Source organism: Triticum urartu, chromosome 2A, assembly GCF_056163025.1.
Source record: "Triticum urartu cultivar PI428250 chromosome 2A, HENAU_Tu73, whole genome shotgun sequence".
In the NCBI taxonomy this organism is placed as follows: Eukaryota; Viridiplantae; Streptophyta; class Magnoliopsida; order Poales; family Poaceae; genus Triticum; species Triticum urartu.
In genome coordinates, this window is record NC_141874.1 from 413,823,670 (window position 1) to 413,840,419 (window position 16,750).

At 47.3% G+C, this 16,750-nt stretch overlaps 2 protein-coding genes across 3 annotated transcripts; both read right to left on the reverse strand.

Moving 5' to 3' along the window:
- Positions 1 to 3,494: 3,494 nt before the first annotated feature.
- LOC125541609 (uncharacterized) lies at positions 3,495 to 4,757 on the reverse strand. Its single transcript, XM_048704972.2, has 2 exons — positions 4,057 to 4,757; positions 3,495 to 3,912 (listed from the first exon to the last, which is right to left on the reverse strand). Exons 1-2 carry the CDS (start codon positions 4,444 to 4,446, stop codon positions 3,763 to 3,765), a joined length of 540 nt encoding a protein of 179 aa, XP_048560929.1. The 5' UTR covers positions 4,447 to 4,757; the 3' UTR covers positions 3,495 to 3,762.
- A 6,025-nt stretch (positions 4,758 to 10,782) lies between these two features.
- LOC125537618 (glutamate receptor 3.5-like) lies at positions 10,783 to 15,021 on the reverse strand. 2 transcript variants are annotated; one of them, XM_048700944.2, is made up of 5 exons: positions 14,839 to 15,021; positions 14,365 to 14,677; positions 12,117 to 13,781; positions 11,628 to 12,031; positions 10,783 to 11,550 (listed from the first exon to the last, which is right to left on the reverse strand). In XM_048700944.2, exons 2-5 carry the CDS (start codon positions 14,615 to 14,617, stop codon positions 11,083 to 11,085), a joined length of 2,790 nt encoding a protein of 929 aa, XP_048556901.2. In that variant the 5' UTR covers positions 14,618 to 14,677; positions 14,839 to 15,021; the 3' UTR covers positions 10,783 to 11,082. The 2 variants fall into 2 exon arrangements, with proteins under 2 accessions (XP_048556901.2, XP_048556900.2); XM_048700943.2 differs by having other exon boundaries at positions 14,365 to 15,021.
- Positions 15,022 to 16,750: the final 1,729 nt, after the last annotated feature.

Here is a 16,750-nt window from a genome sequence, read left to right on the forward strand (position 1 = left end):
CTCCGTCTAGACGAAATGTAAGACGTTTTTTGATATTATGATAATGTCAGAAAATATCTTATATTTTGGGATGGAGAGGATATAATATAATGTGTTCGTACTTTTTAATATTGAAGTTTAACAGTAAATTTAATCAACAAGACCGATTGCAGCGGGAGCAAAAAATTATATCACTAAATTCATATCAAAAATATGAATTCACTGGTATAATTTTTGCTCTCGTTGTAGTCGCTCTTATTGATTAAATTTACGAACAAATTGAATCTCAAAAAACATGGACACACTGTATTGTAAACGGATTTCTTTTCGGAATCAACGCACGACTGAGAGGAGGGTTTGGTTTGGTGGTCCACGACTCCACTTGCCATCGCATCCATGCGTGCATGCATATATATGTACTACTTACTCTCTTCGTTCCTATTTTTTTTTATTTTTTAGATATTTTATAAATGAACTATAATATGATTTATTTATTTTGCTTTGTATATAATCATTTGTTGAAATCTCTGAAAAAGAGATATATTTGAGAACGGAGGGAATCAGTATATATGTCTGTCTACGATGAGATGAGCTCCGCTCGCCGGAACACGTATGCACGTACGTACTACGTACGTGTATCTTATATGGATCGTCCATGCAGCTAATGTCTATGCCGACTCCAGACAGATCCAGTACTGTACTAAGAGCATCTTCAATAGACGTCTAAAAAAAACTCCGCGTATTAAAATTTTGTTTTTTTGGCGCCGCACAGCTCCAGCAGATGTTGTAGCGTTACAAGTTTTTGGACGCGCGCTGGAAAACGCTATCGCGCGTAGCATATTTTGGGCTTCGGATTGCGCGCTGAAAAACCCTATCGCGCGCAGCATATTTTGGGCTTCGGATTGCACGCGCTTCACAATTTACACTGTGTGCTTTTTATGCGTGTGTTTTTGGGCATCTGCAAAGCGATATTAGTCCCGACACACTAAAAGTGCTAAAGTGACGCGCTATAACTTTTATTGGGCGCCAAATTTTTATGCGGCCGTTGGAGATGCTTTAACCTAGCTATGAGCTACTTATACATTGCATGCTTTGCTTAGCCAGGAGCTACTTCTGTATAGCTATGGCCTATGGCTATGCCCTCATGCATCGTGTATGGATCACGATCAATCTTGCAGCTATCTAGTGCTAGTAATTAGCTTAGCTGCCCTACTTGTCCTTTTGTATGGGCAGCCGCTCAGTACCATGCATCATATGCATAATGTGTGCACCAATAACACAAAACGTACGTACTTCAGTCCCTTATAATGATAATCCTAATCTCTTCAAACCTAGGAATTTTTATATTACCGAGAATTTAGAAACGTACTTCACAGAAATGTATGTACTCCTGAACGACTAGGATGACAATGATCCCACATTCAACCTGCGGGGGTACTTCAAGTCCCGTAGGAGGAAAGGAGGCGGAGACATTATCACTCGCTTCTTCAAACCGACGAGTCTATAAATCAGATCTCCTCAAAATGTTTCTAACAGTAACTGATGAGCCTATAAAACTCCCTTTTACCTCGCAAAAATTAAATTAACCGAGGTAAGGTGATCAAGATCGCTTCTGAACGTAACATCATTCATGGAGTCCTGAATTTTCTGCAAAATATATAAAAGTACCCCTGGCCATATTGACGTGTCCAAGTTAGTAGGTGTTGGCATTCCCCACGGTCCACGGGTCTTGGAATCGTTTAGTACGGGTGTCGGGTTGATGCCACGTCCAAACAGCTTTTAGATGTTTCAACACAATACATACGTACGAATCCATATAAAATGTACGGACGCACATCCTACAACGTGAGCATCTCTGAAAGATCGAGCCAACACATCATTTTAAGATTGATAAAGCCGCCACAGACGTCTTTGTAATTGACAAGAACATCTTCTCACACTGAACGTACATCGCCGAAAGGCCTGAAGTCGGTGCAATAGCTTAACTAGTTGCGGTACATTAGAAGACAAACCATGACTCGGGTTGGTTTTGGTCCGGATGTTGCTGTTGAGCTAGCTCTCGCTGATTGTATAAACACTACGATTTGAGTAACACAATTTATCACCTGCAAAAAAGGAAAAGAAACAAATTCAAAAAAATACGGGCATCAGTGTCATGCCTAGGACTTGAATTCTGGTGGGCTGGGGACACCACTGTCCTCCTAACCATCCAACCACTGATTGGTTCATAGCTTTTGCTTGATGAACAAGTTACCAGAAAACATGATTTTATAAGGTTGAATGTGGCATCATTTTCGTACTAGTTGTTCAGGGGGACACCTTAAGGCAACTCCAATACGAACCATCACATTGTCCGTAAATGTTTGGACCGAACAGTTCAAAGCTTTAAGTCTTTCAATGGGAGTCATCAAATGCCCGGAGACCGATACAGACGTACGAGATCCCCTAAATCAGCATAAATTGAAGAAGAATTGAGAGAATATGAACGTTCGACTGGCCCACCCTTAATTGGACCACATCCTCCATGACCCATGTGTCATACTCATTTTCTTTTTCCTCTTGATACATCTGGCCCATCGTCGGTCATAGCCTATCATCTAAATTTAATGGCTATAGTTGAATGACCAACACCATGCCCACTGTCCGCAAAACGATCGGACTTGTTCATGAACATTTGGTGCCGCCCGTTTAGTGATCCCCGGTTGAATTGCATAATATGTCTAATGAGCTCGCATTGCCCTGTGGTTGGGTCTGCATAGGCCGATGCTAGAAATTGAATTGAATCTATCATTTTACCGAGTTTAATTTGCTAGCTGTGCAATCAGTTAGCAAGAGATTGTCAGGTAAATCCATCAAACTCTCATCTAGGGTTTCCCTGCCTCTTATTTAGAGATTCCCTGCCTCTCACCAGTGCCGTCAGCGGTCCGCCTCATCTCCTATTGTCATTGGACCATGGAGGCGCGATGATACCTGCCCTTGCCGGCGAAAGGGTTCCGTTTTTAGGTGTTTTTCTAAGTTTTGTTAAGGTTTGTGCCATACTCAAGAAGACGAGTCGGCGGGGGCCTCTTGAAGATGAAATAATGTTCTCCCCGTCTAGTGCCAGTCACGATGATGTTTGAAGCATCGTGAAGACGTGTGGAGGTTTGTCTCCGACAGATCTCGTGCGATCTGGTCGGCGTTTGTCTTTGGTGGATCGTCTAGATCCGGTCTTCGTTCGTCTACATTAGTATGTCTGTAGGTTGGATCCTTTCGATTTATCATTTTATTCATCAGTGGCAGTAGCTATTCTGGTGCCTTGGTCCTATGAGATCTTAGCACAATGATTTTCCGACTGTCTACTATAACAATGTTTGCCCGGCTCCAAAGAGGGAGGGGCGATGACGGCGACGCTCCTTCTGCTCGCTCCAGTGCTTGAAATCATCGCTAGATGGTCTACGTACCTGGATGTAAATTTTACTTAGTGGTTTCTATACTACCATGACAGTTGATAAATAAATTGAAAGTTTCTTAAAAAAAAAGTTTTCATCGATGCTACTCTCTTCGTCTCGTAATATAAGAGCAAACTTTGTCAAACTGGTAGTACAAGCTACAGCAGCAACTATATATAACTATTAGTTATTGGACATGACAACAGGGGTTTTGGGCCCAACGCACGCATGAGATTAGTGTCGCAGAACATGCGGATAAACAATTAAACACGCACTAAGGTAGAAGAAGTACACAATTCAGTGGTGAGCAGTTTGGTCTTTGGTCTGCCCTCGTCCGCCAACAGTTTAACAAGGACTAAGCCAACACCTCTTTAATTTCTGCATCCGGCCCCTCCCGAGAAGAATCCCATTGGCGTCTCCTGCAGTACTCAACCCACTGCGGTGCTGCTGGTGCCGCTGACGATGATCTCTGCTCACACTCGCAGCCAGCAATTTGCCAGCCATCCTGCATGCCCATGAAAGCATACTGATGAATATTTGAGAGAGACCATCAACATTGATTTGTTCATGGGAGAGGACACCCTGATCAGTGATCGATTGAATTAACCTAACTTGTGAGTGCAGTGCAGAAATAAATGGAGTAAGCTACCTGCAGGTGAAGTTGACGAGTTGCATAGCTAGCGTTTGCAGGGGAGCAGGCTGTGTCTTGGAGAGGGTCTTCATCAGCTGGTTCCAAACGAGGCATCTTCTTCCTGGTGTTCTCCTCGGTGCCTGCTGCCTTCTTCGCCTTGGCCTTGGTCTTGCTGGCGGTGGACAAGGTGGATGTGGAGGCGCGGGCGCCGTGGGGCTTCTTCGCTGGCACCTCTTGGGAGTTGTGCAACTGCAGGCAGGTGTCGTCGCCGTCGATGAAGTAGGCCGTCCAGCCGCTGTCGTCGGAAGCCACGGCGGTCGCAGACCCGGATGCGCAGCAGTCGACGTCGCCGTCCAAGACTGAAGCTGAAGCACCCGGGGTCCTAGACGAGCTGATGGATTCCTCCATTTGACGAACGTACGTATGTGTGTGTGGACTATGAACTTGAAGCTAAGTTAGCCAGCCAGGTAGCTGCGCGTAAGGTGGCTAGCTAGAAGAAGAAGAAGAAGAAGAAGAAGAAGAAGAAGAAGAAGAAGAAGAAGAAGATTGCAGTGTTGCAGAATGGGTTGGAGTAAGAAATATGGCATGGAGGTCCGCCGGGCCGGGGGAGCGTGGTTGGTGATGGTGTTACATAATGGCGGAGAGAGGAGAGGGTAGGCGCACCGGGACGTGGAGCGGCGGAGGGGTTACAGTGAAGTGTCGTTGACATCAACGCCGGATGGATGATGCGCACATGGGCACTTATTTGCAGGCCGTGCACTCAACTGGACTCAAGACACGCGTACGAGGGGGGGTTCCATCCATGGATGGACGGGATGGGAGGAAAGATAAGTTAGGCCCTGTTTGGTTCTAAATAAAGGACTCAATTTATAAGTTACTCCAACTTATAAGTCATAAGTTGCTTTATCCCAACTTAAAACTTATAAATCATCCTTTTTGTATGGGTCCCATCACCTTTATATAAAAAAACAAGATAGAAAGGTGTGCTCAGGTGACTTATAAGTCAGGTGATAACCAAACAGGCGTGACTTATAAGTCACTGATTTTAAGTCTTGACTTATAAGTCAGGTGACTTATTAAAACCAAACAGGCCCTTAAGCAAAAGAGCGATAACTTTTTTTCCGGAAAACATGTAGCCATGTAGCAGAAAGCCTGTTGGAGTTGGACCCGAATCAAAACCCATGGAGTCATGGAGATATACGGGGTACTAGACAAATGGAACGAACAAAAATCTGGCACACGTGCATGCTATACTAACTCGTCATCTTCATCTACTAAGCGCCATAGCCAGTAAAGTTTACTAGTTGGAAAACACATAGTTGACAGAAAAAGCTAGGAGTACCAACTAAAAAAAGGCACATGATAGGCCAAAGGTAGCCATCCAATCTCGCCCCGTGCTTCACGCTCGCCATGTACAACACTGTGCTTCGCGGCAGCCTCCATCCCCATCCCCGCCGCCATCGAGCTCAAAGCACCGCATCGCTGAGCTTGTAGCTCCGCCCTCCCCCAACATCCTGATTGCACCACCCGACATCGCTGTCGTAGCATCCTGTCGCGAGTCGTAGCACGCCACGGTGGCTGGTTACAGCTCCTCGTAGCACGCCAGTGGCCGATTGTACCTTCTCGACGCCCTTGTTGTGCCATCAGTCGACGTGGGTCGTAGCACCCTTGGTGGCTGGTTGCAGCTCTGGTGGTGTCAGTCGTAGCACGCTGGTGGCTGGTTGCAGCATTCGGATGTCATCATCGTAGCATCGTCGGCTAGGGCGCCCATCACCGTCGGGGGGTTGCAACATCCTCGTTGTACGCTTTCAACATCCTCCCTGGGCAGTGCAGTTTCGCCGATGGCCCATTCCAACATGCGACCACCATTGTCATAGCTTCGTCGGAGGCCGATTCCACCACGCAGCCACCAAGGTCCTAGTTTCGTAGGTGGTTGATTCCAGCACATCGCGACGCTGGTTACAATACACTGCCATCACTGTTGCAGCTTCGCCGGTGGCGATTCCAACACGTCGTGACGCTGGTTACAACACGCGGCCACCATTGTGGCAGCTTCGTCGGTGGCGATGCCAGCACGCAGCCTCCAAGGTCTGAACTTCATTCGTGGCCGATTCCAGCACGCGGCCACCACAGTCATAGCCTTTTGGTGACTGATTCCAGCATGCCATGATGCTGCTTCTAGCACTCCACGGCGCTGCTTCCAGCACACGACCACCACAGTCGTAGTATGCAAAACCCGTTGCCCCGAGATCGCAACGCTCATCAGCCATGTTCATCGAGCTCATATTGTCATGACCGTCGCACACCTCAGAGTCACGGCAGCTCATATCCTCTCTTGCAGCGCGGCGGTCGCCGGCAGGCCTCACACGTGGGATCGTCGAGGTTCCCAGCAGCGGCTGCCTTGGCGCGGTGGTATGCAGTGGGCGGTAGCGCGTGAGAGAAAGGGAAAGTTCGCTGTGATTCGCGTGTGGATGACGTTCTCCAGCGAAGGGATAAGCGGGGAGAGAATTCCTTATTTGGCCCTTTCTTAAAATTTGCTTCCCTTTTAGATCCAAAAAACTTATTTCTTTCCTTTTTGACACATCAACTTTATTTTGTTCCCTACGTGACACATCAACTTTATTTTTTCGTCAGTTTTGGCTAGTAATGGCGTTAAGTCTGGCCTAAAAAGATTATTTTACCCCTGGTGTTGATTGTGACCAGGTTATTAATAAATGAAAAAAAGTTATATGACTACTCAAAAAAATATTGCGGGGGACTAATAATAATATGATGAATGGAACAAGGACGACCCATTCAGCCTCTACTGTAGTGTATAAATTTGTTCAGATTAATCTTATGGATGATTTCCCGTAATTTTTTTATGGTTGATAAATTAGACTGAGCTGAGTTTGCACCTCAATTTGCTGCACACGTTTTATGCCACGTGTGTTTGACGAGAATAGCATTGTGACGTGTGTTACAGAATAACTGATTGCAATTTGCGAGAAGCAGGAGTACAAGTACTTCTGTCTCCATCAAGTCGTTCCAAAACAATGTCTCCATCACTACCCATATACACACACGAATCAATAGGATAGTTACGAGAGTAAAATCGAATCGATCCGATCGATTAAGAGTTAGCTTCTACCGGTCGCGTATGCACTCGTGACGCACCGGCTAGACGTGCGTGCACAGTGCACTGTTCCAGGCAAAATCAACGGAGGTGCTAGCTAGCGTGCTTCTTGTGCTAGCTTTGCAAGTACGTGCGTGAGCAACTGGATGATTTGGTCTAGCGTTTTAAAAGCCAACTGCAGGTCGCAGGCGTGGTGAGGAGCAGAGGAGGAGAAAGAGGCTAGTGTCAGGACTCTGAAACCGGATGCATGTCATGGCGAGCTCCCGCGGATCAAGCTGCAACGCCAGAGGTAAAATTGTCTTTGTACATGCTATTTAACATCGCTGGATGGAAAAATGAATGAAAGTGTCCCGTAAGAAATAAAATGAAGTTTAAGTGTTAAAAAAGAAAGAAAGAAGTTTTTTAGGCCAAAGAGAAAGTAAAATTTAAAAAAGGGCCAAATAAGGCGGGAGGGAGCCGCGTACATGAGACCCACTGGGCATGTGTCCAACACATAGGCCTGCGAAACGCACGATCGTAGTGCGCACACGACCGGCACAGGCCATAGCCGGTTGGTTGATTCACAACCCTCCCCCTCCCTCCCCAAAACGGAAATCATAATTGGTGAATGTCAGCTATCTGGGATTTAGCAGCGATCCTCCCATCTCCCGCCGGATTCGTTTGCATGAATCCCAGTGCATGATCCTAGCCACGTCTGATACCCAAACCTGTTCGCCATAAAGAAAACACGAGTGAACCATATTTCAAAGTACTAAATCCTGGCGCAGGCCTGGGTTCAAATCACAACCTCTCCCTTCCTTTTTTCACCAGATAGCATTTTCTCTAGGAAAAAAAATCAGCATGACAGTTTTATAAACTTTCAAACGATGTCACATGGCATTTTTAATTTATTATGCGAGATGCCATTTTTATTTATTTAAGAGATGTCATTTTTATATTAAGAGATAGCATTTATTATTAAGAGTTGGCATTTTTATATTGCTATAAGAAATGGCATTTTTATATTAAGATATGACATTGTTTTTATTATTATAAGAGATGTCATTTTGTTATTGCGAGATGAAGTTTTTTATTTAAGAGACGACATTTATTATTATTAAGAGATGACATTTTTTATTAAGAGATGGCATTTTTATTATTAGGAGATGGCAATTTTATTATTAAGAATTTTTTTAATTTTTTTAGATGGCATTTTTTGTTTACTAAGAGATGGGAACTTTTTTATCATGGCATTTTTTTATTTAGTTAATTCAACTTTTTTAATCATACTCATTTGTATATTTTATAAATTAGAGAGATTGCATTTTTTATAGTAGCCTGATTTTTTTGCATAAGTTAGTTCATGGCAATTTTTGGGTCTTTTTTTTGTTGATGGCATTTTTCTCTGAAAAAAAAAGTTAAACTAGGCCTGTGGCCCAATGGGGTCCGTCCCGGGACCTCCTCCTGGCGTTCTCCTGGCTGAGGGACGCCAGATAATAGGGTTCAAATAGAAAAGGTAGGCTACCAACTTTTTTTGAGGAAAGCGCATCCTGGGTTGTTTTTTTGGGAAAGAAAGCACAGCCTGCCTGCCTCTGGGCTCTGGTTTCCTTTGAAGCGAGTAGAAAGAATCCGTCCGGGCAGTCCGTCCCTGGGTGCAGCCTGGGTGTGCTCACGAGTCCGCCCAACAGTATGCACACACAACACAATTGACGAATGATATTTATCTCTTTTTTTACGAATGATATTACCCTATAAAACTTTGACGAATCATAAAAAAAATGCATATGTCCCTAAAAAATAAGCATAGTTATTTTTCATTGTACTTATTCAACTCCAGTATGTGTGTCAATTGTAATTTTTCATTGTACTTATTCAACTTCTTTTTTTAGGGAATGTACTTATTCAACTTCATCATGTGTCTCAACAACAATCCTTAGGTGTGTCCCAAATCTATCGTCTCAACTCAATCGTGAGTTATTGAAACGATGGAGTTCGGCCTAGTTACCCTAAAAAAATTGGCCTATTTAGTTGTCTGGGCTGCATCTGATTCCTGGCCTGAATGAATCTCAAAGTAACAATGAGTCTGGCTCGCTACAGTTGTTTTTAAATACACGGTGAATATTTTTAAATACCAGATGATCTTTTTAAAATTGTCAGTGAACTTTTTTTATGTATGATGAATCTTTTTGTAATACATAATGAGCATTTTTTGTAGACACAATAAACATCGTTGAAAATGAATGATAGACTATTTTTTTAATATTCCCAAAACATATTTTTAAATACACAATGAACATTTTCCTTTTTGAACACTATGAAGATTCTTGAAATATGCAATGATCATTTTTTAAACACAACAAACACAAACAAAGAACCATGTACTCCCTCCGGTCCTTTTTAGTTCGCATACAAGATTTGACTAAAGTCAAGCCTCGTAAAGTTTGACCAACTTTATAGAAAAAAGTATCAACATTCACAATCTAAAATCAATACCAATAGATGTGTCATGACTTAAAGTTTTATATTGTATAACTTTAGCATGGCAGATGTTCATATTTTTTCATATAAATACGGTCAAACTTTGTGAAGTTTGACTTCAGAGAATTCTAATATGCAGAATAAAAAGGACCGGAGGGAGTATATGTTAAGAAATAGAAATATATTTATAAGTGATGAACAGGAAAATAAAGTAGAAAAGAAAAATAAATAAGAAAATATTTTAAAAATGAGTTTATATTATGTAAAAGGAAACCACACAAAGGAAAAAGAAAAAAAGGGCAAATGAAATTAGAGAAAAAGGTGAAAAAAACTCTAGACCCTAAATAGACCGAAAGAAAACAGTAGAAAACGAAAACAATGAGGGGGTGTTTGTTTCCACAGACTTTTTTGTGTAGGGACTAGAAAAAATCCCTCTTAGAGACTTTTTTACCAAACAGGAGGGACTTTTTAGGGACTAAATTAGGCATTTGGGACTAAATAAAGAAGACTCTCAAGGAGAGTCTTTTTGGGACTTTTTGGGACTTTTCCAACAATGCTCCTCCATGCACCCATTGGCCCGCCACCCCATGGTATTGTTTGATTGTTATTTTTTTATATACTAGAGGCGACATGGTCATTTAATAACCTCTAGGAAGGGATTAGGAACTTTTTAGTCTCTGAAAACAAATAATGAGGGATTTTTTAGGGACTAGGGACTTTTTAGTTGGGACTAGAAAAAGTCCTAGGACTAGAGAACCAAACACCACCTAAATCGACGAATGAAAATCGCCCATTGTTGGGTCATACACAACACGACCATGGGTGAACATGAGTTAGGACTCGCAATAAGACATACTCCCTCTGTCCCACAATATAACAACGTTTTTAACACTACACTAGTGTCAAAAACGTTCTTATATTTTGAGACGGAAGGAGTATGTATCACTACACTCGTATCTCCTGGCACGACGGAGCGCGCCATCCCTTCTAGTTCTATAAAGATGACCAAGTTTCTTTGTAAAACAAATGCATGCACCATGAGATTCCAAATAATTTTTCACTAGATCAACTTAAATTTTTGTTTGGTTTCAGCACATTACGCTTGAATTCAAACACTGTTGATCGCCTTTTTTTTACCATTCCTATTGAGTTGCATATTAGAAAGAAAAAAAAAACCTTCAACTGTGGCCCTTTTTCTGTATAGAAAAAATGTCTCCCTTCTCCTCCACAAATTAAAGTATTGTAGTAGTAGGAGTTAATCTAATCTACCTATGCCATCTCCAACTTGGTAGTACTGTTGTATGTATATCATCATTTGATCATTGCCTAATTACACTATTACAGTGTCATCTCAGCAGCTGCACCAAGCTTAGCTTACTGTGGAGTGCAGCTTGTCAAATCGACGTCATCGTCAATCGATCTATGCTGTTAGAAATCCATCCATGCATCCGACCAGAGAAGAAAGAAGCTGGCTACACCGTGGATGCGGAGAAGGAGGATGCCCCGGCGGAGCTGGCGATGGACCTGTCCCGGCGGTCGTCGCTCGACTTCCTTTTGATGGCCCTCTTGGCCTCCTCCTCCTTCATGTCCACGAACGTTATCAGATCCCTGATGCTCCTCAGCCGCTCCGGCCGCCGCACCGGGCAGTCCTCCGGCGGCGTTCCACCTTCGTCATCGCCCTGGTTGTACTTGCCGTACTGGCACAGTATCCTGGTGAAGAAGATGACCAATGCAATGAAGCAGGCGACGCCGGAGATGAGGAAGAGTCCCCAGAAGCTGCTGAGGTTGAGCCTGTCGGCCGCCACGTCGCCGCCCTGCGACGAGTCGCACTGCCCCGGGTTGAGCCACTTGTCGTGGATCCGCTGCAGGTCGCCGTTCTCCGACAGCGTCAGGATCGCCGTCGACAGGTCCACCGCCAGAGGCGAGTCCCGCTGGAAAGCCTGATATGATGCATCCATTCAGCAACAAAACAGAGCCATTAATGGGAAGAAATGCAGAATTTTAGTTTGGATCTTACGAATCCCCATCCGCTCTTGGTGAATTCTTGTCCCACGGTCTTGAACTGGCAGTTGGTGGAGAGGAAGAGGTCGACGTAGGGCAGCTCGTCCACGATCGCAGCGACGCCGCCGTTGCGCGGGCCGAGCTGGAGGCTGGCGGCGTAGTCGTCGATGGCAAGTTCCTTGAGCCGGGACTCCGGCACGTTGAGCTCCTGCATCATGTAGCTCTTGGCGAAGGACCCAACCTGGTAGCCGATGGGGTCGGCGCTGGCGAGGAGGCCGTCCAGCCCCTGGATCCCCGTCGACAGCTGCTGCACCGTCAGGATGGACGTCAGGCTCGCCGTGTAGCTCGAGTTGATGATGAGCACCACGAACAGCCAGATGATGAGCACGAAACGACCCAGAGAGCTCACAGTGTTCTCCCCTGCAAATGATTGAACCACCATTGATTTATCCAAGCTTCATCTCTTGGGAAGGAACAAGCACAAGCCAGATAGTATATAGCTTACTGTGCGCGAAGAACATTGTTGAGAAGCTGAACCAGAAAATGGTGACGAGCTGCTCGCGTGGGGATCCGCGGAACTCCGGGTTGAAGCGGTGCTCGAGAATCCAGACGACGGCGCCGACGAAGAGGAAGAAGGCGCCGGTGACGGCCCACATGCCCAGCGTGAAGGGCTTGAGGAAGGCCCACGCGTTGGAGCTCTTCTCCTTGACCGGCGACACGATCACCAGCCCGGACTCCACGTACGGCTGCGTGAAGTCCACCACCCGCGTCCGGTTCGTCACGATGGACACGTCGCCCACCGCCGCGTCGAACACATTGTTGGCCACCTTGTTCACGAGGTCGCTGTAGCTGGGGTTCTTGACGCCGTCGCCGAAGAGGATGAAGGACACGGGGACAGGGTACGGGAGCAGTGCCACGGCGGCCTTGAACACGTCGATGCAGTACCCGCTGGCGCCGTCGGGGCCGCTGTCCTTGGACACGAACTGCTTCTGCGTCGTCCTGTACGGCACGCCGATCCTCAGCGGACGGCCGTTGTTCGGGAACACCCACCCGCGCGGCGGCGATGTCGTCTCCCCAGGCCAGATCACGCTGTACAGCCGCTGCTCCTGCTGCTGCTGGCTGCTGTTAGTTTTGATTCGGAGCGGAGTGGGCGCGGCGACGGACAGATGCGAGTGGTTTGACCAGTAGCCGACCCGCCGGACGCCCGTGCCACCGACGTTGAGGACCTCGTAGGCGGGGTCGGCCAGGCTCCTGCCGTCCGCGGAGAACCGCACGCCGCCGGTGACGCCGGTGAAGTTGGCGAGCATCACCTTCTGCAGCAGCTGCTCCCCCTGGTCGAACACTCTGAGCGTGTCCAGCCGGAGCGTGCTGCTCCCGTTCACCTCCTGCTGCAACCTCGGGTCGACCGAGAAGGTGACGTTCCCCCCGTCCTCCAGGAACTCGTCGATGGCGCGGGCCGCCATCCACACGGCGTCGTACGCGGCGAGCCCGAAGGCGTTCAGGGTGGCGGTCCGGTTCAGCTGGGCGGCGGCGAATCTGGAGGTGAGCGACGTCTTGGCGCCGGAGTCCGGGGTGTGCTGGCGGAGCGTGACCACGCCCTGCACGAGGCTCATCGCCCTGGGATTGGGCGGCCGCGTGGAGTCGAGGGCGGCGGCGAGCCAGTCGGTGGCGATCCAGACGTAGCCGGAGGCCATCATGCCGAGGGAGCGCGCGGCGGCGAAGACGGCGAGGCCGGAGTCCGGGTTGACGTGGACGACGCAGACGCGGGACTCCATCATGGTGACCCGCACGAGCAGGTCGGCGATGGCGGCTTGGTCGGCGTCCGGAGGGAAGGGCGCCTTGAAGGAGACCTTGGCGCGCTGGGCCTCGAGCGCGTCGCCGAGGGCGTCGACGCCGCCGCGGCCGTAGTCGTTGTCGACGTAGATGACGGTGACCTCCCTCCAGCCATAGTAGGTGACGATGTCGGCGACGGCGGCCATCTGGGAGGAGTCGTCGCCGCGGGCTGCGCGGACGAAGTAGGGGTACTGGGCGGAGGCGAGCGCCGGGTCGGTGGCGGCGAAGGAGAGCAGCGGGACGTGGAGCTCGTTGACTACGTGCGACACCACGTGGGCGATCCCCGACGACTGCGGCCCCACCACCGCCACCACCTTCTTCTCCATTAGCTGCAGCGCTGCAGCGCCAACACCAACACCAACACAGGTCAGTGTCAACTCAACTGCTATGCTCTTCTACCATGGTTGATTAATTACAGTACTACTGTATGTAGTCATTTATAACAAGATACTAAAGGCGAAATGGTCTTTAATCCAAAATCAATACACGTTGTCAAGAAAAATGTTCAATGGCGATGGCACGGAACAGGGTATTCTCCGACTAATCCGTTGTCAAGAAAAAACAGATTATGATTATTATTTCAAAAAAATCGTCATGCAAAGTTCATGTGGCAGTAGGCAGGCTCCACCTCCACCTCCACGAGAGTCAACTGAATGAGGAGAGAGAGAGAGAGAAGCAAACCAAATTTCGGAAAAAGAAAGTGGATGCATACAGGCCAACAACAACTCGCGGAGGGATATTAGGAATCTCTAACGACAAAACTAATTGAGGAATCAAAGTTCGTGGTGACGACTAGTATTTGCTAATCTGATCGCAGCAAATATTTTGGGGTATTAGAACTGTAGGAGGAATTATTATTTTTTGTTTTGGCAAGAAGAAGAAGAAGAAGAAGAAGAAGACGAGAGTAGCTACTACAGTACCTTGGATGGTGCCGACGAAGCCGCTGCACTTGGTGTCCTGCGCGACTAGGCTGAGGTGCGTCCCCCTGAGGACTCTGGCGTCGCGGTTGACGTCGGCGACGGCGAGGTCGATGGCGGCCCTGGCGGACCTCCCGATGACGGAGTCGAAGGTGAAGAGGGCGCCGATGGAGACGTTGGCCGGCCTGGCCGGGCGAGCGACCGCCAGAAGGCTGCAGAGGCAGACGACGCGGAGCAGAGGCAGAGCCCAGCCCATCTCGCCTCGCCTCGCCTCTCGTCCTGAATCTTGATGAGGAACTATGCGTACGGCTATGGCCTGAGAGTGAGAGAGATATCAAGAGAAGGGAGCAAGGCAGCAACTCCACCCCATCGGCCAGCCATACGATGGAACGAATGGAGGGAAGAATTCCAGAGAAACCAGGGCGGAGCAGGGAGGATCGGGGGGGAGCAAGGTGACAAAAACGGCGTGATCCTGACCGGTGAAGAGCAGGAGAAAGATTCGACGGCGAGGAAAAATCAGTGGCGTGGGGAGGCGCAGGGGGGCGGACCGGCCTCGCTCGCCTCTGATTGATTCGTACGTACAATACTCCTGGCGCTGCTTACAAGTACTACTAGTGCTGGGAAAATGCGAGTTGGACGGGGACGACAGAGAGAGAGATACCGATGGAGACGTCGGCCGGCACTGGTGTCCTGTGCCTCTGTTGACTGCTCTGCTTCCGAATAATAATCTCGAGCAAAACGTGTTTGCTCGTGGGATCAAGCAAGCAGAGATGCGGTTGGGCGAATCTATTATCGACTACGTCCCCACTACTGCAAATGGCATTCGGTTCAGGGTTTCACGTCACCCATGCACTGCATTCATACAACTGTTACAGCACAGCACACCTACTACTTTGGGATAAGAAAGTTTTTGCTTGAGTTCAGAACAGTATCGACTTGTCGAGTGGTGCTCAGCGACGTATTCTCATCCACTGTGGCTGTGGCTGTGGCTTGGCATTGAAGCAAGCAGGCAGGCCATCTTCTTTCTCATCAGGGAACAAATGCTAGTGATTAGCGCTTTGGCTTTTCTGATCATTTTTCTTTCTTTCGCTTGGGAGAATAAAGCTGCCCACACCACTTTGTTGAGTGCACAAGCAAGATACTATGCTCATACAAGTACACATGGAGGGAAAGATGCACGTGCTGTCTGCTCTGCTGCCCCCAATGGCTCAAATCGTGCAGGCAGCTGGTTGTTTTTGCTACCCAATGGCTGCTGTTTCGACGCCCTCATGCAAAACCATTTATTACTGACAATACATATGCCGGACTTGTCATCTTGTTATTACATTATTAGGTAGGCTGTAGGTTTGGTAGAAAGACAATCATCAACTTGGTCAATTTGAAGTTAACCAATTAGTGATGATTAAGTAGTGCTAGCTCACAGATGGTACGCCCATCCTAATTACAAGAAATGACAAGTCAGCTGGATCAATAGCTGCCTATCTGCAAGTGTGGATTGGATAGATGGGCTATGAAAGCTGGCAGTGGTTGGTTGGTACGACTGTTGCCTGAATACCTAGAGACAAGAATGCATGGGATATTTTTTTCTTCAGTCGGATATGATATGCCTGTCAAAAATAAATCCAGACGCAGCATATCGCTGTGTCATCATTAATTTGTAGGGTATCGCTGTGTCATGATTAATTTGTAGGGCACCCAGTCTCAGTCTCTCCATCAACAAAGATTTGCTTACTCTAACAGAAGCCATGCAGTATGCCAGGTGGATTTTTTTTTGTAAGCTACTCCCTTTGTATCTAAACAATTTTATGTTTCTTTATTAGCGATCTAAATGATCTTATATTTCTTTACGGTGGGAGCACAAATTAATGTAAGCATCCCTGACATGGTGGCCTCACTTGACGGTGACCCTCCCAGCTCACCACCAGCGCCACATCCAACACGTCTCCACAAGCCCAACACGACAGTGGTTGGGCCAGACTGGGTGTAGGCGAGGCTCGGCCCATCGGTTGCCCCTACTTACCCCATCCCCCAGAAGATGGTAAAGGATTGCCTAAAAAACAAGATGGTAAAGGAATCGAGTCACACGGCAACGGCTCAGCTGCTCCTCTCTCACCTACTTCGATTCCACATTTCTGCAGTCCCTGGTTCATACCTGTAACTGAGATATTCAATCCCAAATTTTGCGAGCAAGTGTAATAGATCGGGAGTACTCCATCTGGTACCTCACATATGGTATCAAAGGCTATACACCAACCTTTCCTAGATCGATCTAGCGTAATTCATGGAGACCCGTAGACTGCGGCAATGTCATCTCCAACTCGAGGCGATGGATCGTTCCATCAAGGACTATTTGGACAAGATCACATCCTCCATGAAGGAGTTCTGCGTC

Excerpts from the sequence above, each read along its gene's own strand:
- LOC125541609 (XM_048704972.2), bottom strand. The coding sequence starts at position 4,446 with ATGGAGGAATCCATCAGCTCGTCTAGGACCCCGGGTGCTTCAGCTTCA. Across the intron at positions 3,913-4,056 it reads CTCGTCAACTTCACCTGCAG|GATGGCTGGCAAATTGCTGG; the intron begins GTAGCTTACTCC and ends ATGGGCATGCAG.
- LOC125537618 (XM_048700944.2), bottom strand. The coding sequence starts at position 14,617 with ATGGGCTGGGCTCTGCCTCTGCTCCGCGTCGTCTGCCTCTGCAGCCTT. Across the intron at positions 13,782-14,364 it reads CTTCGTCGGCACCATCCAAG|CGCTGCAGCTAATGGAGAAG; the intron begins GTACTGTAGTAG and ends TTGGCGCTGCAG. Across the intron at positions 12,032-12,116 it reads AACAATGTTCTTCGCGCACA|GGGAGAACACTGTGAGCTCT; the intron begins GTAAGCTATATA and ends AATCATTTGCAG.